Genomic DNA, 27,446 nt, shown 5'->3' with positions numbered 1-27,446 from the left:
CGCTGTGCACATGGCCTACCATGTGCATTAGGCCTTACGCTGTAAATGTCAAAAAGTATTGCGGCAGGGGAAAAGATAATATTTAAGTAATCAAAACTAACTTATTTTCATGACCATATTCTTGGTCAATTTAAAAGTAAGTTGGAAGGTACTGCTTCCAATAATCATTGAAAATTGCAGTGGTGATTGTAAAATGAATGTGCCATGTATAATACAAATCTACGGAAAATAACAGCGTTTCAAACCTGCCGTGGGTTTAGTAGGACCTCAATTACTACCTCAGTGATTATTGTGTCACTTTGATATGTGATAATTACCGATTGTACTGCACGTTGCAGATGGTTCTGGATTCTCTCTGCCCAGCCATTCTGATAAAATGGATACAATGTAGCAGAAAGTGTGGGCGTGCGAGTCGGTGTGAACATTTGAACGAGCCTTGCTGCTAATCACTGTCTTACTTTCTCTGTATGGTTTCCTTAAGAACTTCTTCCTACGCAACAGCCCCTCCCTCCACGCTCTATGCATGTGCAATCATTATGATCTGGTAATGAAAAATGTCTCTTGTACCAGTGGGAAAATAATAGCTTATTGTACACACATATATAAGGTGTAATTAATTAAGGTAATAAGGCATAATATTTTGTCACTTCGTACCAAACATTTACAAGAAGTAAGGGTGCAGAGACAATTGTTTGGGGGGGAAGCACAAACAGGCAGAGCTCTACTATAAAGAACACCGCCAGTGATAGAATATCACACATAGAAAGTTGATTTCTGTAGCTCTATTACATAATTATGCTTAAGGACTCAAAGATTTGGCTACCACCTACCAGTAAAGAATTTACATAACAGATACCTTTAGGCACAATTTGGCATCTGGTCTAACAAGAGTTAAAGGAATCGTCTAGTTGTAAACTATAGTAGATCAGCAAGAGTCTGCCGCCCGAGACGCTCTCCAATCAACTGTTCCCTGGGCCAATGCGCTTATGAACAAAGATGGTTTTTGCAGGAAATGGACAGCTTCGTTCCTGCTGAAGTGGCCAAACATGGTATTACAAGCAAATATCCCATTGAAGTGTATGGGAATTTTGAGTGTACCACCAAGCTGGGCTACTGCAGTGAAAATGGAGTTATTTGCTTCCTGCAGAAATCAGATTAGTTTATAAGCACACTGGCCGAGTGAACACATGATGGGCAAGGGTCCCAAGCGGCAGATCTCTGCCTATGTATTACTGTTGGCCTATACTAAGGATAAACCATCAATAGTTTACAACTGGACAACATCTTTTTGGTAGAATGTGTTCTCTAGTTCGTTCCTTCCAAGAAAAAAAATGGACAGACAAGAAAACACCAGCGCTCAGGAGAATGTTCGGTAGACCAAAATAAAAGAGATGAATTCTGAGTGGAATTGACTCTGCTAGGGGCATAGTGGACGCCAAGTCATCTACTTCTTTTTTTCTAGGACCACTTGCCAGTAACCAACAAACTTTCACTAAGGCAAGAACATTCGACCAGACCATTTGACTGCCTTGGTAAAAGTGTGTTGTTAGAAAGAATGGCAGGTTTTCTGTCCAGAACCAGTAACCAACTAAGGAGCCTCCAAGCCTGCCACCCTACACAGAAAACTTCAAACAGTCCGCTTTTGGATGATCATGATGTGTAGCATGCAAGACATTTCACGGAGAACAACAAGATAACCTCCTTCCTCAAGAACTTGAGAGGTACTTGAGAAAGGAGGTTATCTTGTTCCGTACCAAAACATATTTTCTTGGTATTTTCCTGCCTGTCTACCTGCTTACTGCAATACCAAGACCTAGTGTCTGTTGGGGGACACCTATAGTTCTCTCCAGATGGATGTCCTGATTGGATGGGGGCTGTAGATTCTTGGAGCTCACATTAGCCTGACAGGTGTATCAGTGTGTCCTTCAGAAAAAAGGTTTGGTACCATGTTGGCCAGTAGAGCAATGTGAAGTGAGAGAAACCAAGTAATCTTGAAGATATGATACCTTTTTGTTAACCATTAAAAGATATCATATCTACAAGATAACTTGGTTTCTCTCACTGAGGACAATCACACAGTGTGTCCCTCATGACACTATGGACACACCAGGGTGAGTCAGTGTCACCTTTTATACTTTCTTTCTTTTACTTACTTCAGCCAAAGTATTGTCTCATTTTTGATTGGTTTTATTACTTCCTTCTAAATTAATGGCCCCTTCATTTACTGTATGTGGCCATGGGCCTTGGCAGACCTTGATTTAGCCTTCTAAAAAGTTATCAAAGCAAATAAATGTATTGGCAATGATTAGAAGTAAATTGGCAAACATCAGTCAAATCCTGGGAAGACCTACAAGATAATTTATTAGGAGTATTCATACCTAAATAACCTCTAAGGTATCATTTAGGGGTTAAAATCTAGTGTCTCTATGCCAATAGTATGTGTTGTCTCTCTCACAATCAAATGCAATTGCTTTAAAAAGGTCTCTAAGATTTCTAACTTATATTAGATATTTTAGGGTACAATCCACGTGCGACGATACTGTATACTGCACCATATAGGAAAAGGATATACTGCAGCTTTTACAATTTATGTTTTTACCCATGCTAGTTATATAATGCCGCTTACTTCTGTTTGTCTGAACCGATGTCACTTTGTTACAAAGTAACTTGTGATTTTAGAGTGTGGCTATAATTAATCGCAGCCTCTGTAGGTGTTAATATTCAAAGCAAACACATTTCCCCATGTGACTTCATTGTCATCTGATCCGGGTGAGCCAGACACTGATGCAATCTTTTTGCTCATTTCGCTGTCGCCTTCTTTGCTGATAACTCCTTACAACATTTAAAGTGAGAACGCCACCTGGATGTCCTCATAACGTTAGACTAGAGACTTCAGTTGCACAATGGCTCTCTAATGAGAAAGTAAAATGCTACTTAGACCTATATTGAACATACATGACCTTTCAGGGGAACTTCATAGCTCACGTAACACTATCAAAGACTTCTTTAACCCTTTCCTGACATGCACCGTATGTTTACAGCTTACATCAAGTGTCTGTGCATGGAGTGGGCTCAGGAGCTGGACCCACTACGTACAAGGTGGGTGTCAGCCATCTTTGACAGATGACACCTGTTCGAAAGAGCTGGAGTTGAAGATAACTCTGATCATGGCTGTAAACCATTTAAATGCCAATGTCAATTCTGACAGCGGGATTTAAATTAATCGATCCTGATTCAGATTCCCTGACTGTCAACCCCCCCCCCCCCCGCCCCTCCTGTGAAGAGATGAAGGGGGACTGTCCGGTTGCCATGGAAGCCTGGAACTTTCTGAAGGCCCCCCAGGGCCGCCGTGATTGAGCACCTATTAATGTGAGCCTATGGCTTGTCTTAATAGAGCACCAATGAGAACACAGTGTAATGCAAGTTCAAGTCGTCTACTTAAAAAAGTGTAAAAATAAGTAAAGGAAATTTTTTACTATTTGTTGGGGAAAAAAATAATGAAAATTAAAAAACCCTCCCATAAAAAACAAGCCCTTCTGTGGCTATGTCGTCGGAAAAATAAAAAGGATATGATTTTTTGAAAGTGAGGAAGAATCAAATGAAAACCCCAAAACAAAAAAGCCTGCAGCAGGAAGGGGTTAAATCTACTTCTAACTATGGTCAAAAGTGGAGGATGGGGACAGGCAAACACTTGAATTTAGAAATCTGTCACCATTCTGATCTTCCAGTATAAGGACATCAGTAAACACATTGGGTGCAATACTACCCACTGAGTCTCACGCAGTGAGCTGGTCAGGTGATACATCGAGAGTGGAGAGGATTGGCCTGTTCATGTAAAGACCTAATATAAAGAAGCTTTTGAAGCTTGGATTTTGCAATTTTTTTTGTCCATCCCTCCCTACTCACTTGCTACCTCCTTGACATGCAGGTCGATTGCACCCACAATTCTAGCTTTACTAGTAGAGATGAGCGAGCACCAAAATGCTCGGGTGCTCGTTACTCGGGACGAAATTATCGCGATGCTCGAGGGTTCATTTCGAATAACGAACCCCATTGAAGTCAATGGGCGACCCGAGCACTTTTGTATATCGCCGATGCTCGCTAAGGTTTCCATTTGTGAAAATCTGGGCAATTCAAGAAAGTGATGGGAACGACACAGCAACGGATAGGGCAGGCGAGGGGCTACATGTTGGGCTGCATCTCAAGTTCCCAGGTCCCACTATTAAGCCACAATAGCGGCAAGAGTGGGCCCCCCCCCCCTCCCAACAATTTTTACTTCTGAAAAGCCCTCATTAGCAATGCATACCTTAGCTAAGCACCACACTACCTCCAACAAAGCACAATCACTGTCTGCATGACACTCCGCTGCCACTTCTCCTGGGTTACATGCTGCCCAACCACCCCCCCCTGCATGACCCAGTGTCCACAGCACACACCAAAGTGTCCCTGCGCAGCCTTCAGCTGCCCTCATGCCACGCCACCCTCATGTCTATTTATAGGTGCGTCTGCCATAAGGAGGAACCACAGGCACACACTGCAGAGGGTTGGCACGGCTAGGCAGCGACCCTCTTTAAAAGTGGCAGGATGATAGCCCACAATGCTGTACAGAAGCAGTGAGAAATATAATCCTGTGCCACCGCCATCAGGAGCTGCACACGTGGGCATAGCAATGGGGAACCTATGTGCCACACACTATTCATTCTGTCAAGGTGTCTGCATGCCCCAGTCAGACCGCGGTTTTTTATAAATAGTCACAGGCAGGTACAACTCCGCAATGGGAATTCCGTGTGCACCCACAGCATGGGTGGCTCCCTGGAACCCACCGGCTGTACATAAATGTATCCCATTGCAGTGCCCTGGACAGCAGAGCTAACGTCAGATTAAATACAGGTGGGCTTCGGCCCACACTGCATGCCCCAACCTGACCGGGGTTTTTAATTCATAGATACAGGCAGGTACAACTCCCTATTGTGAAGTCCCTGTGGACCGACAGCATGGGTGGGTGCCAGGAAGCCACCGGCGGCACATAAATATATCCCATTGCATTGCCCATCACAGCTGAGGTAATGTCATGTTTAATGCAGGTTGGCTTCGGCCCACACTGCATGCCCCAGTCAGACTGGGGTTCTTTAGAAGTGGACACATGCAGTTACAACTCCGTGTGGACCGACAGCATGGGTGGCTCCCTGGAACCCACCGCGGTACATAAATATATCCCATTGCAGTGCCCAGCACAGCTGAGGTAATGTCAGCTTTAATGCAGGTGGGCAAAAAATTAATTGGATTACACTGTAGGCGAGGGCCCCAAAAAATTGGTGTACCAACAGTACTAATGTACCTGAGAAAAATTGCCCATGCCCAACCAAGAGGGCAGGTGAAACCCATTAATCGCTTTGGTTAATGTGGCTTAATTTGTAACTAGGCCTGGAGGCAGCCCAGTTAAAATAAAAATTGGTTCAGGTGCAAGTTTCAACGCTTTAATGAGCATTGAAATATATAAAAATTGTTTACAAAAATTATATGACTGAGCCTTGTGGGCCTAAGAAAAATTGCCCGTTCGGCGTGATTACGTGAGGTTTCAGGAGGAGGAGCAGGAGGAGGAGGATGAATATTATACACAGATTGATGAAGCAAAAAGGTCCCCGTTTTGGATGGTGATAGAGAACGATGCTTCCATCCGCGGGTGCAGCCTACGTATTGTTTAGGTATCGCTGCTGTCCGCTGGTGGAGAAGAGAAGTCTGGGGAAATCCAGGCTTTGTTCATCTTGATGAGTGTAAGCCTGTCGGCACTGTCGGTTGACAGGCGGGTACGCTTATCTGTGATGATTCCCCCAGCCGCACTAAACACCCTCTCTGACAAGACGCTAGCCGCAGGACAAGCAAGCACCTCCAGGGCATACAGCGCGAGTTCAGGCCACGTGTCCAGCTTCGACACCCAGTAGTTGTAGGGGGCAGAGGCGTCACGGAGGACGGTCGTATGATCGGCTACGTACTCCCTCACCATCCTTTTACAGTGCTCCCGCCGACTCAGCCTTGACTGGGGAGCAGTGACACAGTCTTGCTGGGGAGCCAGAAAGCTGTCAAAGGCCTTAGAGAGTGTTCCCCTGCCTGTGCTGTACATGCTGCCTGATCTCCGCGCCTCCCCTGCTACCTGGCCCTCAGAACTGCGCCTTCTGCCACTAGCGCTGTCGGATGGGAATTTTACCATCAGCTTGTCCGCCAGGGTCCTGTGGTATAGCATCACTCTCGAACCCCTTTCCTCTTCGGGTATCAGAGTGGAAAGGTTCTCCTTATACCGTGGGTTGAGCAGTGTGTACACCCAGTAATCCGTAGTGGCCAGAATGCGTGTAACGCGAGGGTCACGAGAAAGGCATCCTAACATGAAGTCAGCCATGTGTGCCAGGGTACCTGTACGCAACACATGGCTGTCCTCACTAGGAAGATCACTTTCAGGATCCTCCTCCTCCTCCTCAGGCCATACACACTGAAAGGATGACAGGCAAGCAGCATGGGTACCCTCAGCAGTGGGCCAAGCTGTCTCTTCCCCCTCCTCCTCATCCTCCTCATGCTCCTCCTCAACGCGCTGAGATATAGACAGGAGGGTGCTCTGATAATCCAGCGACATACTGTCTTCCCCCGGCTCTGTTTCTGAGCGCAAAACGTCTGCCTTTATGCTTTGCGGGGAACTTCTCAAGAGGCATAGCAGAGGAATGGTGACGCTAATGATTGCAGCATCCCCGCTCACCATCTGGGTAGACTCCTCAAAGTTTCCAAGGACCTGGCAGATGTCTGCCAACCAGGCCCACTCTTCTGTAAAGAATTGAGGAGGCTGACTCCCACTGCGCCGCCCATGTTGGAGTTGGTATTCCACTATAGCTCTACGCTGCTCATAGAGCCTGGCCAACATGTGGAGCGTAGAGTTCCACCGTGTGGGCACGTCGCACAGCAATCGGTGCACTGGCAGATTAAACCGATGTTGCAGGGTGCGCAGGGTGGCAGCGTCCGTGTGGCACTTGCGGAAATGTGCGCAGAGCCGGCACACCTTTCCGAGCAGGTCTGACAAGCGTGGGTAGCTTTTTAGAAAGCGCTGAACCACCAAATTAAAGACGTGGGCCAGGCATGGCACGTGCGTGAGGCTGCCGAGCTGCAGAGCCGCCACCAGGTTACGGCCGTTGTCACACCCGACCATGCCCGGTTGGAGGCTCAGCGGCGCAAACCAGCGGTCGGTCTGCTCTGTCAGACCCTGCAGCAGTTCGTGGGCCGTGTGCCTCTTATCTCCTAAGCTGAGTAGTTTCAGCACGGCCTGCTGACGCTTGCCCACCGCTGTGCTGCCACGCCGCGCGACACCGACTGCTGCCGACGTGCTGCTGCTGACACATCTTGATTGCGAGACAGAGGTTGCGGAGGAGGAGGAGGGTGGTTTAGTGGAGGAAGCATACACCGCCGCAGATACCACCACCGAGCTGGGGCCCGCAATTCTGGGGGTGGGTAGGACGTGAGCGGTCCCAGGCTCCACTAAATTCACCCAATGTGCCGTCAAGGAGATATAGTGGCCCTGCCCGCCTGTGCTTGTCCACGTGTCCGTTGTTAAGTGGACTTTGGCAGTAACCGCGTTGGTGAGGGCGCGTACAATGTTGCGGGAGACGTGGTCGTTCAGGGCTGGGACGGCACATCGGGAAAAGTAGTGTCGACTGGGAACTGAGTAGCGCGGAGCCGCCACCGTCATCATACCTTTGAAAGCCTCCGTTTCCACAACCCTATACGGCAGCATCTCCAGGCTGATAAATTTGGCTATGTGCACGTTTAACGCTTGAGCGTGCGGGTGCGTGGCGGCGTACTTGCGCTTGCGCTCCAACACTTGCGCTAGCGATGGCTGGAAACTGCGCTGACAGACATTGGTGGATGGGGCCGAGGACAACGGAGGTGAGGGTGTGGGTGCAGGCCAGGAGACGGTAGTGCCTGTGTCCTGAGAGGGGGGTTGGATCTCTGTGGCAGGTTGGGGCACAGGGGGAGAGGCAGCGGTGCAAACCGGAGGCGGTGAACGGCCTTTGTCCCACCTTGTGGGGTGCTTGGCCATCATATGTCTGCGCATGCTGGTGGTGGTGAGGCTGGTGGTGGTGGCTCCCCGGCTGATCTTGGCGCGACACAGGTTGCACACCACTGTTCGTCGGTCGTCTGCACTCTCAGTGAAAAACTGCCAGACCTTTGAGCACCTCGGCCTCTGCAGGGTGGCATGGCGCAAGGGGGCGCTTTGGGAAACAGTTGGTGGATTATTCGGTCTGGCCCTGCCTCTACCCCTTGCCACCGCACTGCCTCTTCCAACCTGCCCTGCTGCTGCCCTTGCCTCCCCCTCTGAAGACCTGTCCTCAGTAGGCGTAGCAAACCAGGTGGGGTCAGTCACCTCATCGTCCTGCTGCTCTTCCTCCGAATCCTCTGTGCGCTCCTCCCTCGGACTTACTGCCCTTACTACTACCTCACTGATAGACAACTGTGTCTCATTGTCATCGTCCTCCTCACCCACTGAAAGCTCTTGAGACAGTTGCCGGAAGTCCCCAGCCTCATCCCCCGGACCCCGGGAACTTTCCAAAGGTTGGGCATCGGTCACGACAAACTCCTCCAGTGGGAGAGGATTCGGAACCATTGCTGCCCATTCTGGGCAGGGGCCCGAGAACAGTTCCTGGGAGTCTGCCTGCTCCTCAGAATGTGTCATTGTAATGGAGTGAGGAGGCTGGGAGGAAGGAGGAGCAGCAGCCAGAGGATTCAGAGTTGCAGCAGTGGACGGCGCAGAAGTCTGGGTGGTCGATAGATTGCTGGATGCACTTTCTACCATCCACGACAGGACCTGCTCACACTGCTCATTTTCTAATAAAGGTCTACCGCATGGACCCATTAATTGTGAGATGAATGTGGGGACGCCAGAAACGTGCCTCTCTCCTAATCCCGCAGCAGTCGGCTGCGATACACCTGGATCAGGAGCTTGGCCTGTGCCCACACCCTGACTTGGGCCTCCGCGTCCTCGGCCGCGTCCACGTCCTCTAGGCCTACCCCTACCCCTCAGCATGGTGTATTACCAGTAGTGCAGAAACAGAACGCTGTAATTAAATGTGCTGCTTATTGGCCTGTGGTTGGAGGCTGACTTCGCTTACGGAACGCACAGCAGAGCCAGGAAAGAATTTTGGGCAAGCCTGCTGTAACACTTAGCTGGCTGCGTATGAATTAGGACAACTACCCCCAGCAGAGACCCAGTACACTGAGGACGGTCACAGGCAGCCCAAATAGATTTTTTTTCCCAAATGTTTTTGAAAAGGCCCACTGCCTATATTCACTAAATATGTCTTCTGTCCCTGCCTCACCACTACTGGCCCTGGACAATGTAAAATTACTGCAGACTGTTTCACTGTGGACAGGAATACAGCGGTGATGTAACAGGCAACACAGAGCCAGGAAAGAATTTTGCGCAAGCCTGCTGTAACACTTAGCTGGCTGCGTACGAATTAGGACAACTACCCCCAGCAGAGACCCAGTACACTGAGGACGGTCACAGGCAGCCCAAATAGATTTTTTTCCCAAATGTTTTTGGAAAGGCCCACTGCCTATATACACTAAATATGTCTTCTGTCCCTGCCTCACTACTACTGGCCCTGGACAATGTAAAATTACTGCAGACTGTTTCACTGTGGACAGGAATACAGCGGTGATGTAACAGGCAACACAGAGCCAGGAAAGAATTTTGCGCAAGCCTGCTGTAACACTTAGCTGGCTGCGTATGAATTAGGACAACTACCCCCAGCAGAGTCCCAGTACACTGAGGACGGTCACAGGCAGCCCAAATAGATTTTTTTTCCCAAATGTTTTTGGAAAGGCCCACTGCCTATATACACTAAATATGTCTTCTGTCCCTGCCTCACCACTACTGGCCCTGGACAATGTAAAATTACTGCAGGACGCAATGCTCTGCACGGCCGATATACAAAAAAAAAAAAAAGTGCAACACTGCAAAAAGCAGCCTTCACACTACTGCACACGGTTAGATGTGGCCCTAAGAAGGACCGTTGGGGTTCTTGAAGCCTAAAATAACTCCTAACACTCTCCCTATAGCAACTCCAGCAAGACAGCACTTTCCCTGAACTATGTCAGAATGCATCTGAGGCGAGCCGCGGGAGGGGCCGATTTATATACTCGGGTGACACCTGATCTCGCCAGCCGCTCACTGCAGGGGGGTGGTATAGGGCTTGAACGTCGCAGGGGGAAGTTGTAATGCCTTCCCTGTCTTTCTATTGGCCAGAAAAGCGCGCTAACGTCTCAGAGATGAAAGTGAAAGTAACTCGAACATCGCGTGGTACTCGTTTCGAATAACGAGCATCTCGAACACGCTAATACTCGAACGAGCATCAAGCTCGGACGAGTACGTTCGCTCATCTCTATTTACTAGGGTATCTGTACAATTCCCTAATTTGAAGGTGCTGTCATACTCCTTTTCAGGAAGTTCAAGTACGTCAAGAGAAACACAATTGTTCGTTTTGTGTTACTTTTTTTTTTTTTTTTTAAATAAAAATTGAATTCATACATTAAATACACTCAGCCTTCACCTTTACACCATATCATAATAATAATAATTTTATAGGATAGAAATCAGTGTGAAAAGATTGTTTACTTAAAGGGTTTTACTACTTAATCTTTGTTGACTTGCTTGAGTTGAAGTAAATTTGGTAGACCAGTTCCCATGAGTCTGAGGGAGCTTTTAGACTGGACGCTTCTTATTTGCACGAGCGAATGAGCCAGTGAAGTCATCGCTAGCTCGGTCAACAAGAATCGTTCAGTGTTTCACATTCGCTCTTGGAAACACTGAATGATCGGTGTTTAAACTGAATGAGAAGTGAACAAGCCAGCAATGATTTTTATGCCTGCATAAAATGAATGGTGAGTGAAAAGTGAACAATTCTTGTTCGTCATTCAGTCGTTGGCTCGCGTTTATACTGAATGATTATCATTCACTTTAGCTCTTTTGAACGATTTTTTGAACGATTATTGCTCCATCTAAAAGCACCCTGAATCCTAGGTTTTCACTTACTGTTCAAATGAAGTCACGTATTGTTACACTTTACTGATGGCTACCATTTAGGGTATGTTTGTCCTTTGAAAGTTTAGTGAGTTCAACTGTGCTCATTACACACTACCCCAAGTGTGTGTCTAGGGGCTAGAAAATAGTCCATGGGAAGTTGCATGTACTAATTTTATCTTGGTTGAATGTATACTACTGTTTCTAAAGTATGTGATTTGCTTCTGTAACTTGAGATTATCACTTGATGGTGGTCAAGCTGCTGACCAGAAGACAATCACTTAGCTGATTTAGTGACTTTTAGGGGCTACAGTGGCATGCTATGCAAATCATTGAGTTGCCAGAATCATCATCCAACTTAGACATATTTCTTAGGTCCTATGCACATGGCGTAGCCTCTGTCTGCTGCCATACCATGCAACAGGTCCCATTAAGCTTCTCTGGAGTCATAATACAATTGTATGAATTAGGAATACTTATGAATGTAAGTATGTTTTTTCCTACTACCATAGATGGCCATCAACAATTGAAACCAATCTGGACCGTTTTTAAGTTTCCATTGGCAGTTTTTCCACTCAACTTGGTCAAATGTTATGTATATTGAAGGAGTAAGATAGGTGGCTGCTAGATACATCTAGTGCCTCTTATTTAATCGACCCTTCTTTTAACCCTTTGCAATCCAATTTTGGATTCAGGATTTCCTAGGGTTTTTTTTCTTTCTGCCATTATACAATGCCGCCACCTGCTGGCTAGAGCCAGTACTGCAGTATGGGACATGCTAGAAAGGCTCCCGATAACAGAGCAGCCAGTAATATACAGTAACAATACCCTGCCGGACGTCTTCCGACATTGGAGCTGTACAGGCTTCAATCAGAATGTCTGAAGACATCAGACAGAGGATTGGAAAGAGTTAACTGATGGGAGAATCTGAGGATCGTTGACCTTAGTGATGTCATGCCCTATCAATGGTAATCTTTAGATTAGGGCACCTGTATTATGGCTTATTAAAGCTTTACTAGTGTGTTCTATTGTGACCTCCAAATGATATCTCGCAGAGCCAAACCTGTTGCCAAAATTAGTTGAGCCTGTACCATGACCCTGTAGAAGTAGACAATATATATTTTTTTTCGATATCAGGACTGCATGGAAGCATGTCACATGGCCCTACCAGCTCAGCAAATGGCTATAGTGATTCACAGGGCAAATGGGCTTATCTAATGATCCACGTTAGAACACTATCATTGTGAACCTTCACCATATATTTTGGTTAAATTAGTTTCCTGTCTCCCAGCATTCTCCATCAATGAATTATGGATCTTTTCCTTTTCAGTCACCCCAGAGGCCATTGGTTTTCTGTCTGCAGTGGGTGTATTCATTGTTCTTCTGGCAATTCTTTTCCTTCTTATAAATAAGAAGCTGTGCTTTGAAAAAATTGGAGATTTCCCATGTTTGGACCAACGTGGGAGGAGAAAACGGCCAAAAGAAAAATCCGGAGTTCTGCAGGGACTTGGTAAGTTTTGCATTGCTGAAACTCGACATTATAAACCTCATTACGGTCTTACCCCAGTTCTCTTCTATTATCCTTTGATAAGAGCAAAAAGAAAGATCAGTGTCATAACTAATGCCCTAGTGTTACATTGTGTGTTACAATTATCTCCTAACATATTCCTTGTCTTCTATCCAGTACATTGATGTTCTGTATTTACCACTGCATGCTTTCTGATATATGTGAGTGAAGCTGTATGAAACTGTCTATATGTGCTTTGTGTATGCTGATAATAAACATAGGGCTTTTTACACTTTATAATTAGCACCTTCAATTATACTCATTGGACAATGTACAAGGTTCACATTTATTGAACCTGTGCTATATATATAAGTTGTTCTCTCAGGATAAGTGGCTGTTAATTAATCAAATTGACCATTCTCTCCATGCCATTTGGCACCATTTACGTGTCAGACATCTGCCGCATAAATGCCATTTGGCACCATCATGTATGTGATATGGGAAGGAAGAGAACAATGGGTCTGTTGGAATGTATTGATTAGAGTCAGGATAAGTATTCTCCACTCTTCTTTGACAAGATACAGACACCAAAGAACTATATTACACAGCTGCTCGTAATAAGATTTCTTGTTGTAGAAGCGAAGATTTACAAAAGGTTTCTGCCCAAAGAGTGAATGCTCAAGTCTGACTGGTAAATGGATCTCAATTCTGTAGAAGAATCTGTTTTTGATTATGCGATTCTTCTCTTTTGTTTTTGTGGGTTTGGGATTAGTAAGAGGTCTCGCCAATCTATTGTGTATGCCTGTTTTTGTATAGACCATTCAGCTTCATAATAATAAAGCAGGAAGATTTATCAAGTGGCAGTTATACTATAGAGTGTTTACTAGCAAACATTAGAAGGTGTCTCCTGTCTAGTGATGGTTTATACCACCACACTTTATAAGCTGACTTCATACCAGCTAACCACCATCAAGTTCAATAACTACATAGAGGTGCAAGGAAAAGAATGCCTGCTTCAATCACAGGTAATATCTCAGCAAAAGTTTTAAAACGTTCAGCTCTCAAACATAACATATATTGCCAAAACTTAGCTTTTATTCCATAACAATAAAAAAAGGCGCAATACAGGAGCAAAAGATAAAAATAGAGAACAATCTTACGTGTTTCGAGCCTGAACAATTCAGCTATAGTTTACTCTTGTTTGTCACTATCTCCTTTCCATGACCATTGGGCGAATTCCTCAACACCCATGTTTGCGTATGTAACAGGCCATATGGAGAGGGGATACTGTCTCAGGTTCTCACCACCCAACAAAAATAAGGGTAAGGCTGAAGCCCCTCTTTGCAGACGCCCCATTCACGAGTGAAAATAAATGTTTTTAAGTTTGGAAAAGTCTTTTCATAGCATTGGTCTTCCAGAGACAAGCCAAGCTGATATCTTTAGAAGAACCAACTTCATAGACAATGATGTATCCTGAGAACCAGTTTAAGATTCCCTAATATTAAGCCAAGGGGTTCTTCAAACCAGATAATGTCTAACCTGATGGCAAAAGTCCAAAGCATAAGTTAATATTTTGCATCCTACCATGTATAATCAACTTGAAAAAGTTGATTATTTCATGATATATCATTCACTGATCTGATAGCCATACTGCTGCTTCACTTCCAGACTCCAATAGGTGGCTATGGTTTATGGAAACAGCTGAGCACCCTGTTTTAAGGTCTTTCCTTAAATTCTATAGAAGTGAATGAGCATTCCATAAACAGTGTATCACAGCAAGCTACGCTGTTCCTGTAACTCCTATTCATTTTTTATGGGAGTTACGGAAACAGCTTAAAACAATCCTCTGGGCTGTTTTTGCAAAACCCACCCTCTCCGGCAGCCTGGCTGTGGTGGATGACAGAACTGGGATAGGGATGGAGGGTAAATATGGTTTTTGAGCTGGGTGCAGGTACCAGAGTTGGCACCCACATAGATTCGACACTTAAGACATATCCTGTGAAAATACCTCTTTCTGGAACAGAAAGGAAATCAAACACTTTGTATCAATATTATTGTGTGATTAGTTTCATCGAATAAAGGGTTTTTCAAATCTTGTTTCGATTTCTTCTTCCCTGTGTAGTTTTCTCTGCATGAATTCTTTGTACATGTGTCAAATTTAACAACTAACTCTAGTGAAATAGAATTTCTTTGCTATCTATGTGCCTTGTGTCATTGAAATGTAAATGTTACTAACATCTTTGTCACTTGTACTAAGTTTGCTTTCCACGTTCTGGGGCTTTTGGTGTCTATATTGTCTTCCTATCATGGCGTCTGAGTATTTCATCATAACGTACATTCGTCAGGAGGCAGTGAGTCGCTTGTACTTTATTATTTGTTTACTTGATTATGTACTGGACAAGTCTCAGGTACTATCAGAGGTATAAGTTGTCTATATCATTTCTTTTAACCAAAAACAAGGCTGTCCCCTTAAGTGCAAAAAATTCACAAATCGATCATTTGGGAATGTCCACTCAGAATCATAGACCCAATAGTAGATAATGTTGTGGCCTTTGATTGGTCCAGAGTTTCACTCTTATTTCCAATAATTTTCATATCCCACATAGGACATTCTCAATAGGATTTCCCTATTAGATTTTTATTTCTTACCAGTTGAATATATTGTACAAATCTTTCAATGAAGTTGTGTTGTGGCAATTTTGTGACCATCTCTTAGCACTCTGCATTGTGCCATTCCTCTGTTATTTCTCCTGGGAATTTACAAACAAATTGATAACTGGACATTACTATTCCCCTTGTTAAGGCCTCATGTCCACGGGGAAAATCGGGCCCGCTACGGATTCTACATGTAGAATCTGCAGCGGGTCCCTCCTGCCCCGCGGACATGAGCGCTGAAAATACAAATAAATGAGAATAAACTCACCTCCGATCCGCTCCGTTTCTTCTCTTCGCGGCGGCGTCATCTTCTCTCGTCGCGGCCGGATCTTCATTCTTCGGCTCAGCGGATGTGCACGATGACGTCGGTGACGTGCCCCGCGCATGCGCCGGGCCGAAGCAAAATGATCCGGCCGCGGCTGAGAGAAGATAGCGCGGCGCCGAAGAGAAGAACCGGAGCGTGTAAGTAAAATATGATTTTTGTGTCCCGCGGATCCGGACGGCTTCCATAGGCTTCAATAGAAGCCCGCGGGAGCCGTCCCCGCGGGAGACCCGCATGAAAATGGAGCATGCTCCGGATTTTTTCATGCTCCATTTTTTTTAAAATCACTTTTATTGACGATCCGCGGGTATTTATCTACCCGCGGGTGGTCAATGCATCCCTATGGGGTGCGGATCCGCGCGCGGGAGAAGAGTTAAAATCCGCTGCGGATTTTAATTCTTCTTTTCCCCGTGGACATGAGCCCTAAGGTGACATGGTATCATCTAGATGTCAATTTATTTAGACATTTCCTAGAGGAATGGCACATTGGAGAATTTTAAGATAAAATACTCTAGTATTGTTAGTTTATGGGAAATTATTGTATTTACTACAATAGACAATTCATAACAGCTAACAGGTCATCTTTAAGTGATTTTAGGTCTCTGCTAGCCTAATGGCTTGGAGATATTGATGGATACATAGGACACAGTATAGTTCACCTAATTATTAGTTAAGTAGCAAAAAATGGTTGATGTTAATGGTTTAAATCATCAAATTAAAACCTTATGAAAATAGAGAGATGCTTGCTAATCTTCAAATCACAATTAAGGTGAAATATGAGAGCAGGATTAAGTAGTAAAAATGCAAAGGTATGATATTTTACATATGAAGTTCAGAATGTAGTATAGTCTACTGGTATAGAATGGCAAGGTGTATGTAATATGTACTCATTCAAAGATAGAAAGCACCTTAATTTCAATAATGCTTATTCTGTAGCTCACGGACTTAAAATTGTGGAGATCAAGCAAATTTGAACACTCGATGAACAAATTCTGGTCATGGTTTTAGACATGGCAGGCCAGAATTTCTTCCAGCCGGTTTCTTCTTGGATATCTCGCATGTGTGAAGCAGTTCATCTCACTGGAGGCTCTGCATCTGAGCCAGTCACAAATTTAGCTAAAACAGACTTAAGAATTACCAGTGACCAAAGTTCTGAACTAAATGAAGATGATCCCAACCTTCAAGACACTTCTGAAGATGAATTTCTGTATGAGAACCCACCAATAGTTGTTCATGTCTCTGATGCTGAGTCCTGGACATCAGAAGAGGAAACCATTAACCTGGAAAAGCAACATCATGTCAGTCTGGAATCAGTGAAAGGTTCTGGAGAGTCACCACACTATGCAACGTCCAAGTCAACCACTAGGATCGAGGAGGACAGGTTCTTGCTAGAAACATTCTCATCTATGCCAGATGAAGAAGAATATGTGAATAATCAAACAAAAACTCTTTTGAGGGATCTGGAAACACCAACTTTTAGCTCTGTAGGAACAGTTAATGGTAAGAAACTCTTCAGGTAAGATCTTCGTCATGCTTTTTCTACCAAACCTCTTCTTTAACACCTTCTTTGTCTTCCCTGGAGTTTATGAAATTGATGTTCTAGTTAATCACCAAAAGCAATTTTTCCAAATAATTATCTCTAAAATGTTTATCTGCTGCAGATTCAAAGCACATCATAATAATGCTTTGGTGTAAAGTCCATAATTGCCATAAAATGGTCATGCTGTTTTTATACATATCTTTAACACCGCGCTGAGAACATAATGTCGTATTTCTAGCCTGTGTGAATAAACAAGTGTTTCCCAACCAAAGTCCCCTGGTTTCTAGGACTCTTGTTGTAGTTGGGATGGATTCATTTCCTCCTATTCCAAGGTGTCTGGTAAAGCAGTAAACAAATCTGCATCAGACTATAATGCTGGGCAAGAATTATAGAATGTTTTTGAGGGAGGAATAATAGGAGTTGGAGTCCCCTGAAAGTGACAAAAATGTTCAGGTTTTTCCCAATTGTAATAAGTTTGGAATAACTGGAATACATATTAACAGAAGTCAGATGTATCAGAAATGAAAAGAGTTTTACAATGACTTTCTTTATTTATTAGCTAATTGAGAAATAGCTTTAGAAGCTTCATAGCAAGAAGCATCATCAATATGCGCCTTAATGGGAGAGTTGGAGAATTCCCTGGGGCCAATTAGCCATATGGAACGGTATGAATATTATTTAAGACATCATGTATGTGATTCTATATGCTTGAGAAAGGTGGATTGTTCCTCCGAAACGCGCTGCATGCATTTGTTCCTATTTTATCTTTGTTTGGTTATTTGACCGCATTAGGGGTCCTTTTTTATAACTGGTTTTTAGTCAATAAAACCAAACCTTTATGGAATATATCCATGGGTGGAGATTTATTCAAGGTACTTCCACCTGATGCGCAGTGAAGGGACTTTTTTCTATTTTTCTGAGCAATTTAGGAGACTTAGTAATTTAACATTAATTTTTGAAATTCTGACATAAAATTTGTCCCCATAGGCTGGTTGTATATCTCACTGTTCACACAGGAAGATGTACAGACAATCAGCTAGCATTTTTATGCTTGTTAAAAATCAACTATCAGGTGATGAATGAGCGTTTGCTGGTTTGCCAACTGATCGTTGTGCCCATTACATGGCCCGATAATTGAGCAAATGAACGGTCAGAGGAATATTCGGCCATGTAAGAGAGTCTTAAGCTTGTGCACAATATTACTTAACTACTACAGGATGGAATACTCACCTATTTGGTCAACGAGGGTCATGTAATCTGCTTTCCCCATTGAAATTAATAGAGCGTTGGCCACACTTCCGTGTATCTCTCACCATTAAGGTCTATGGGAGTTATGAAAAGCTCTGGGCTTTGAGAAAAATTTGTTCCCATTCTCTGATAGGTGAAGGTTCTAGAGCTGGGGCGAGCATCTATCAAGCATATTTTACTTTAATTGTATGTTCTAGATTAGCAAATATCTAACCTGTGAATGTACCCTAACTGTCCAATATGGGAATATCCTGCTAATGCTAATTATTAGAAATCTTAATGATTTTTTAATACTTTATTAATAATTAGCTAATTATTAATAAAGTATTAAAAAATCATTAAGATGTCTGATCAAGACAACCCTGTCTATATGCTCTGCTCTGCTAGGGCATTTGGAGATTATTGCAGGTGCGGGGCCCAAGAAAGGCATCTCCTGCTCTGGTGGACTAAGCCCATCTATGTATTTCATGCATTTATTTGACTGAGTGGAATATAATACTACATTTGTAGCCAAATGAGCCAGTGATTGTCATGGCGGTGGACATTAGAGAAGATGTTAACTTAATTACACATCACCGTTAGGCCTCATCTCCACGGGGTTAAAGTCCGCAGCGTTTTTCCTGCACACGGATCCGTGCCCCATAGGGATGCATTGGACACCCGCAGGTAGTTAAATACCTGCGGATGTCATTTTTCCCGTCAGGCGCAGATCCACGTGCGGGAAAAAAAATGGACATGCTCCATTTTCGTGCGGGTTTCCTGCGGGGATGGCTCCAGCAGGCTTCTATTGAAGCCTATGGAAGCCGTCCGGATCTGCGGAACACCCATACAGATAGTCCCCGACTTGCGAACATTCGAGTTACGAATTTCGCTAGATACGAACTATCTGTTCTGCACAGTATGATGTAATGCTATGGCATTACATCATACAGTGCAGGGACCGGACAAGCTTCTATCAAGCCTGATAGAAGCCTGTCTGGTCAGATCGCGGTTGCTAGGCAGCCGAGGACCTTCTGAAAGGCCCTAGGGCTGTCTATGCAGAGCGCCTATCAAGCCGTGTGCTTGATGGGCACTCTGCATAGGCAGCCCTGGGGCCTTTCAGGAGGTCCTCGGCTGCCTAGCAACCACACAGCGCCCCGTGATCTCATTGTGGGACGCTGTACGGGCCCCCTGAACGTCGGGTGCAGGCTGTTTCTTACAGCGGGCACCTGGCGGCAGCAGTTCTGACGAGCCGCGCCGCTCGTCAGAACTGTTAACACTTTAAATACCGCTGTCAGAGCGGTATTTAAAGTGTTAACAGTTCAGACGAGCGGCGCGGCTTGTCGGGACTGCTGCCGCCAGGTGCCCGCTGTAAGAACAGCCGGCACCCGGCGTTGTATGGAGCGGGATCCACCCGCGATCCCGCTCCATACAAACATTTGTTCGACTTGCGAACAAAATGGACTTGCGAACGGGCTCCTGGAACGGAACCTGTTTGCAAGTCGGGGACTATCTGTACCTGTCCTGGACGCTGCAGGTCTTCCTTCCTTCGTGGCCGGATCTTCTTTCTTCGGCCCGGCGGATGTGCTTGGCACGCCGGCTTCATGCCGCGCGCATGCGCCGGGCACATCCGCCAGGTCGAAGAAAGAAGATCTGGCCACGAAGGAAGGAAGATCCGCAGCGTCCGGAGAGGTGAGTTTATTCTGATTTTTGAGCCTCATGTCCGCGGGGCAGGAGGGACCCACTACAGATTCTGCATGAAGAATCCGCGGCGGGCCTGATTTTCCCCCTGGACATGACACCTTAAAGGGAACAAGTCATCAGGTTCATGCTTCCCGAACCACAGACGGCATAAATCCGGGACAGATATGCTCATTTGACTCATGTATGTTTTTTTCTGAAAAACTGATATGTTACAGGAAAAACATGCTTATAAGTTTGACTCGGAGATCACCTGCAACGGAGCTCTCAAATCAAAGCCCCCCCCCAGCCCACATGATCAAGTCTTGCAGCACTCTCCCTGCTTGTGTACATGGAGAAGGCTGTCAGTCTTGATGACACAGATGGGGAGAGGGCTGCGCGGCCCACCTCTTTGACTTGTAGCTCTGTTGCAGCTGAGCTCCAAACTTCTAAGCAAGTTTTTTCTGAAATGCAGAAGCGTTTCAGAATAAAACATACATGCTCTGAATGGGCGTATTGTTCCGGGTTCATGCTGCTGGTGGTGACAGGTTCACTTTAAGAACGTTTTAATGTAAAAGTCTTCATACTGTAGCTTACTACTCTCAGCATGCCACATCAGCCTTATAGTTGTGAGGACATGTGTTATGGTCTACGACTGCTGACTCGCCTCTCCTGGTGGCCACGGTGCAGTGCGCAAACTCTCCTTCCCCTTCTCAGACAGCTGACTCTAGAATGAGTGCGTGGCCACACTTAAAAGGCCAGTGTGCATCCTCAAAATACCTCCCCTGCCATTCATCAGTGTTCACAGAATACATCAGGCGTCCTTCCCCTATGGATGATTCCTACATTTTGTGGTCTATTCAGTCTGCTCAAGGTGCTGTTACAAATTTGTTATGATTCTCCGGTTTTCGACATTTGGCTATTCCTGACTACGTTCCTGTCTCTGCTCCCTACTCTTGCTTGGTATACTGACCATGCTTCTGTCTGCTGCCTGCCCTGACCTCTGACCTGATTCACCGTGCTGAACCTGTTCTCTGTGACCCAAATTCTGGCTTGTCCCTCGTATTGCTGTTGACACCGTGAGGTACCATGACAAGTCCTTTTAGTAGTATTAGCCACCACAGTACTAGGACCACTTCCAGAGTACTAGTGTTACGTCCTGACTGGACATGAAGGGTAAATAAACGCAAAGAAGCTCAACTGTGCACAACCAACAAAACACAACCAAAGCACAACTGTGCAAAACAAACATAGAACTAAATATTAGCTCCCCCCTAAGGACTGCATGGTGCAAAAAACAGAAGCAAACAGGAATACAAACTAAGTAGAAGATCCAACCCTATGACCCCCTTACCCAGGAGGAGACATTACCTGATCAGCAGGCCGATCGCTCTGATAAAGAGTGGACCTGCACACGAACCTTGGCCACTAAAAAATGCCTACCAGGGAGCCCTGAATTAAACACAAACCATGATATGAAATAATAACAGTGGTACTTAGCTTAGTAGCAGACAGTAGAAAAGACCAAGAGCTTCTAGGAACAGGCTGCGCACCTCAGCAGTCCAGGGAAGATATTGAATTGACCAGCACTGAAGTCAAGTCTAGTTAGACTATATAGGGCAGGGCAACTAGAGACAGGTGAGAGCTGACATCACTCACCCGACACCCCACCCCTCAACCCTCAGGAAAGGCAGAGATACTGCTAAAACCTGGTCCAGCCTGAAAGCAAGGCAAAGATCCCAGAACAGCTGCAATAACTAGCCTGGGGAATCTGCAGCAAAGCCCACATCCTGATTGGTGGGGTTAAAGGGTGAAGATTGAGGTAACCTCAGATGTCGCCTCTTGATTTGGCCCAAAGTCAAACCAGCTTATTGCTTGGTGGACCCAGGTCTTCTGATCCTGACAACATGCTTGAAGTGGTAGTGTTCACAACTTCTAGACTGGTTGAGGTTGAATAAATAAATATGATTTGAGCTTTTACTGGAGTATTTCTTTAAAAAACAATGTCTATATGATGTAGAATCGTTCTATCACGTAGGTAAATAGTTACCTATGTTATCTCCACGCTGTTGCTACATGAGGCTGTAGATTTGGCCTCACTCTAATTACAAATATATGTATCTTCTCCTTGTTACATTGTATGGGATGTTTTGTCTTAGAGAATAATCACATTTCCTGTAGATTAATAGACGGTTATGTCCACAGACCTTTTGTACTCACAGGCCCATTTTTTATTATTTACAATAGCAGCTTGTAAGATAAGTTGCCACAAATGGAAAGTTATGTTGAATGCTTTTTGTTTCCAAGGAAACAATTGTGGACACTTATTGCAGACATGGTTGTCAATAGTAATGTAACAGAAAATAGATACACTTCACTTAGTGAGTGCTGATTATACGGTGCAGCTGGTGCCCTCTAAAGCCGCTTTTTCAGACCAGTATATTTTCACTAATTGATCCAAATGGGTATTTTTGAGTTTATTGACCTGGGCATGAGAACAAATTCTCCATATAGACGTTTAAGAGGAATTACAGGTCACATCAATGACACAAACTACTTATCCTATTTCTGTGCTCAATATGAGGTGCATGCAGATTGTGAAGTCTCCTAATTTTTTGTGGAAAATGGTACCAGATAGAAACATGGGACACATTTTAGAAGACATGGGCATTCTTTGGGGATGAGTAAGACAGATGGCAGCATCGTCCAGTGCACAGAGTCCACATGACGGCGGCTGGAGTTAGAAGCATGTTCAATACTTAAAATGGTGACATTAACTTTCCAACAACAGCTTGTAATTATCCGTTTTCTTTACGAACCAGAGGAGACCTGGCCACACACCAGCCAGTCCAACAACACAATTGCGAGAGTGGAACAAGTAGTTATGGGAGGCCGCCAATTGACTGTGGAAAAAGTTGCCTACAGCATCGTAATTTCTGTAGGATTGGTCCATATCATCCTATGTGAAGACCTGAAGATGAATTGCAAGAAAAACACCCAACATGTGGTCTTCTATCAAGACATCACTCCTGCTCATCGGATGGACCTTATTCAGGAATCTCTTCATGACCACAACTTTGTAGTGGTTCCTCATGCTCCCTACTTACCTGACCTTGCACCTAGAGATTTTTGGCTTTTTCCAGCGATGGACACTCTTCGTGGTTGCACATTTTCCAGTCATGCCACTCCTACATCCGCGACTTTCCATTGGACGAAACATACCCCTAAAGAAGTATTCACAGCTGTCATATAATCATGGTGAAGTTGTGAAAAATGTGTATGTGTGAGATTATGTTGAGAATAGTGATGAGCAAGCATACTCGCTAAGGGCAATTGCTTGAGCGAGCATTGCCCTTAGCGAGTACCTGCCCGCTCGAGAGAAAAGGTTCGGCTGCTGGCGGCGGGCAGGGAGCTGCGGGGGAGAGCGGGGAGGAACGGAAGGGAGATCTCTCTCTCCCTCTCTCCTCTCCGCTCCCCCCTGCTGACTGCCGCAACTCACCGCTCCCCCGCGCCAGCAGCCGAACCTTTTCTCTCGAGCGGGCAGGTACTCGCTAAGGGCAATGCTCGCTCGAGCAATTGCCCTTAGCGAGTATGCTCGCTCATCTCTAGTTGAGAAGTAACAATACTTTCCTTTTTCTGGAATAAGTAGTTTTTTAGATAAAAATCATGCACATCGTATGAAGATTATACAACTTTTTATAACTTTTTACCTTAGAATAGGCCATCTATGTATGACTGCTAGGGGTCAAACTCTTGGGACCCACAAGATCAGCAATCATTGCAGCCATTTCATTGATCATGAAGGCACAGTATGATACATACATGTGTTGCATTGCCTGGCACTGCAGCCTTGTTCACTTGAAATAATGGATACCCATTAATAGCTGGTCAGTTATATCCAGCATTTTATAATCTTTCTATACTGTACATGCACAATCAAGCAAATCTGAGTTTTGCAATTTAGCACAATTCATCATTATACACAATGTTATATATATTCTTTTTTGCAGGTAAACCTACTATGTAGAAAGGAACCTCAGCTCTGCTGCATCTCTATTGTATAGCAGTTCCATACACATGCATGATAACCTGTGTGCATAACTGATAGACCTCTGATTGTAATTTTTTATGTCCTTTTATCATTTTTGAGTCTCAGCTTACACGATGAGGCAATAAAATTGTGTGGGAGTACATTTTCCTAACCTTGAATTTCAACTGCCTACACATCGTAATTGCCATGACTGTATTTATCAAATCTAGTAGTTATAGGACAAGCTTCAAAGTGTAACTCAACATTTAAGTATACTTTTCCCCTGTATATGGGGAAATAAAGGATTCCGTTTATGTCAGGCTATAATCTAGGTATGTGGGTAATGAATGCAGATTGACAAAATTTCAGTTACTTGGTATCCAGAAGCTCAGTCATATTACTCTTCCTTCTACAGTATATACATACTCATGGAGCTGTTTTCTAGTTCCCTGCACAGTGGATGGCTGGGAGCATTGCTATGCAGGGAATAGCTTAACCAGCTGTTTCTTCAATTTGAGCATCAGTGGGGGTTCCAGTAGCTGGACCACTAAGATACTTAAAGGAGATGTGCCATGATTAAAAGTTATTTCCTAACAACAGGATAGGGAATAACTTTCAGATTGATGGGGGTCCAACCACTGGGACCCCTATTGATCCTGAGAACAGGAGCCCTGAAGGTCCCTGCCTGAATGGGCGGCAGTTTTAATGGGACTATCAGAGATAGCCAAACGCTTGAACTGGCACTATGCCATTACTTTAATGTCATGGGAATAGCTCTTTAGTCATCTTATTGATCTGAGGAATTCATCAGGTCATCATAGAGTCATAGAATGGTAGTGTTGGAAGAGACCTCCAGAGTCATCTGGTCCAACCCCCTGCTGAGTGCAGGATTCACTAAATCATCCCAGACAGATATTTGTCCAGCCTTTGTTTGAACACTTCCTTTGAAGGAGAACTCACCACCTCCCGTGGCAACCTGTTCCACTCATTGATCACCCTCACTGTCAGAACGTTTTTTCTAATATCTAGAAAGATCAATATCTAAAAGATCCAGATTCAAGATCAATTAACAAATATTTTTGGAGTTTTTGTGTACTTCACTGTAACAAGGAGTTTTCAAACTTTCTACACTGGGTTCTTACCTGTAATATATGCAAATCCTAACAATGTACACATTTTCTTATAAGAAGCCATGACATGATCTCTGCGGCTGGTGTCTACCTGCAAAAAAAAGGCAATAAGCTCTTATGTCCTTCTTTTATATGTACTCATATAACCTTTATATTCAGCATTATATTTGGATCTTTGTAAATGCAACCTGTTATTGATGGACATTCACATTTAAATATACACTTGGTGTTTTATAGAATACAATTTCCTGTGGAGAGCAGAGGTTTGCCTCATGTCTCCAGTTAATGGCTCACCATTATGCATGCACACGTCCAATATAACCCCTTCACATCAGTCATGGTACTTCAGTCCCAGTATGAGTCTGATTTGATGACCGGATAATAAGTGCATCGCATTCAGGAGTAATCAAGAGCTAAATCCATTATATTCCAGTGTTGGCTTTTATAAAGATGTTTTTCTTGAGTTCTTTGCAGCCATATTGTAGAACAATGAATACTATATATCGACCATTTATCCAGTGCAGGCTGTTCTGAAGTGCCCCCATCTTTCCCATTCAAGAGCCTACAGTGGCACTTCTGGTTCAGACCTTTCTTTTATTCACATAAGAACCTCAAATGTTCTCTTAATGCATGTCAGCAAGGGGAGAAGGGGATAGGATATTGCATTCTCTTCACTTTTCTGATGGATGTTGAAGAAGTTCTCTTTGAATTTGGTTTCTGCATTTTCACTACTCACAACTGAGACAGACATTTTGTTGGCTGGATCAGTGTTTATGAATCTACTACGAACTATGAATGACAGCCATTTAGGGCGTCAGGCCTCAATGAGGTAAGTACAGGGTGGTCCAAAGGTAATGTAAAACGGTGGTTAGGAACGCCATCCGGTGTATGGTATATTGCTGAGGGGAAGGGGGAAAATCTGTGAGGGATGGTGTCCAAAACAGAGGCCATTTTCAAAGCAGCCATCTTGGAACAACTGCAGAATAAGTTGGCACTATACAAATAAAGATTATTATTATTTTCAAATGGGAACGAGTGCGTGTGACATGTATCTGATAGAGAGTTTGACGAGGAATCCAAATCTGTACTAAAATGCATCTTTATTCTTGTCAAAGGTATTAACAATATTTCCATGACATAGAACACAATGACAATCCACTATAGGATATCCTTGATGTGCTTCTTATTGTTTTGAATCATCAAGGCTATCCCCTTCTCCCATTCACTGTGCACTGAGAGCATCACCTCAGCTGAAATGCTCGCACAGGCATCCAATATCCCTTGTTTAATGTGCGTAAATCACGAACTTGACATCACCCCACAGGTAGAAGTCCAAGAGGATGAAATACAGCAAGCATGTTGATCACTTAACTGGGCCACAACACCCAATCCATTTCCTCAGAAACTGTTGATCCAAAAACTCATGAACATCAGATCCATAATGTGGGGGCACCATCCCTCTGGAAGAACAATGAGAATGTGCCATCTTCGTTGCACAGTGATTGGAACACCTCATCAAGTAACAATTGCAGATACTTTGCAGCAGTATGGTTACCATAGATGAAGAATGGACCCACTATCTTTGCACCCCACACCACAACACACCATGACTTTCTGTGCGCCAACCATCTTGGAGAAATATGTCCAGAGTGGGTTTGTGTTGGACCAGTAGCAAAGGTTTTGTTTGCTCACTTCCCAATTCACATAGACGAATGCTTCCTCACTGAAAAGTATCATCTCTGTGAAATGCGGGTCCTGTTGTAATTGCTGTGACACCCATTCCGCAAATTCGAGATGGCAATCATTGAGATGATGCAGCAACTGGGTCTTGTACCGGTGCCATTTGTGTGTAGCCAGTATCCACTCTGTCGTGACAGACACTGGGTGCTACAATGTTGGCTCTTTAAGAAAGACAGCAGAACGGCCATTGCTGTTGCTTCATCTGTGGAAGTTTTGTTATGTCCACTTTTTGGCAGGTCCAACACATAAACTGTTTGGTGAAATTTGGCAAGCAATTTGCCAACTGTGCCATGGCGGATGGGTGATCTGTTAGGTTGCCGACTATTGAAATCTGCAGTAATAACTTGAGTACTGTGTTCCCCAGATATCCGCACAATACCTGTCCTCTCCTTGCATGTTAACCTCGCAGCCATATTTGTGTCTGTAACAATAAGAAAATTGATAATAACTTTGGCAAGAATAAAGTTACATCATATTTAAGCAAATATTTGGATTCCTCATCAAATTATCAGATACCCAAGTCACATGCACCCCTTCTATTAATTTGGTTCCAAGA

The 27,446-nt window shown here is 44.4% G+C and overlaps 1 protein-coding gene across 3 annotated transcripts in view; it reads left to right on the top strand.

Moving 5' to 3' along the window:
• SYT16 (synaptotagmin 16) overlaps positions 1–27,446 on the top strand; it is a 59,692-nt gene that overhangs the window by 9,845 nt on the left and 22,401 nt on the right. For 2 of the 3 annotated variants that reach the window (XM_066608197.1, XM_066608195.1), the window contains exons 2-3: positions 12,390–12,569; positions 16,480–17,043. In XM_066608197.1, coding sequence (XP_066464294.1) covers positions 16,542–17,043 — 502 coding nt within the window. In that variant the 5' untranslated portion in view covers positions 12,390–12,569; positions 16,480–16,541. Of the gene's footprint in view, positions 1–12,389; positions 12,570–16,479; positions 17,060–27,446 lie in introns of those variants that run through there. The other variant, XM_066608196.1, reaches the window with a different exon arrangement.

Source organism: Eleutherodactylus coqui, chromosome 6 (genome assembly GCF_035609145.1).
Source record: "Eleutherodactylus coqui strain aEleCoq1 chromosome 6, aEleCoq1.hap1, whole genome shotgun sequence".
Lineage (NCBI taxonomy): Eukaryota > Metazoa > Chordata > Amphibia > Anura > Eleutherodactylidae > Eleutherodactylus > Eleutherodactylus coqui.
Note: the sequence above shows the minus strand (reverse complement) of the source record. Positions and strands in the feature narration are given on the sequence as shown.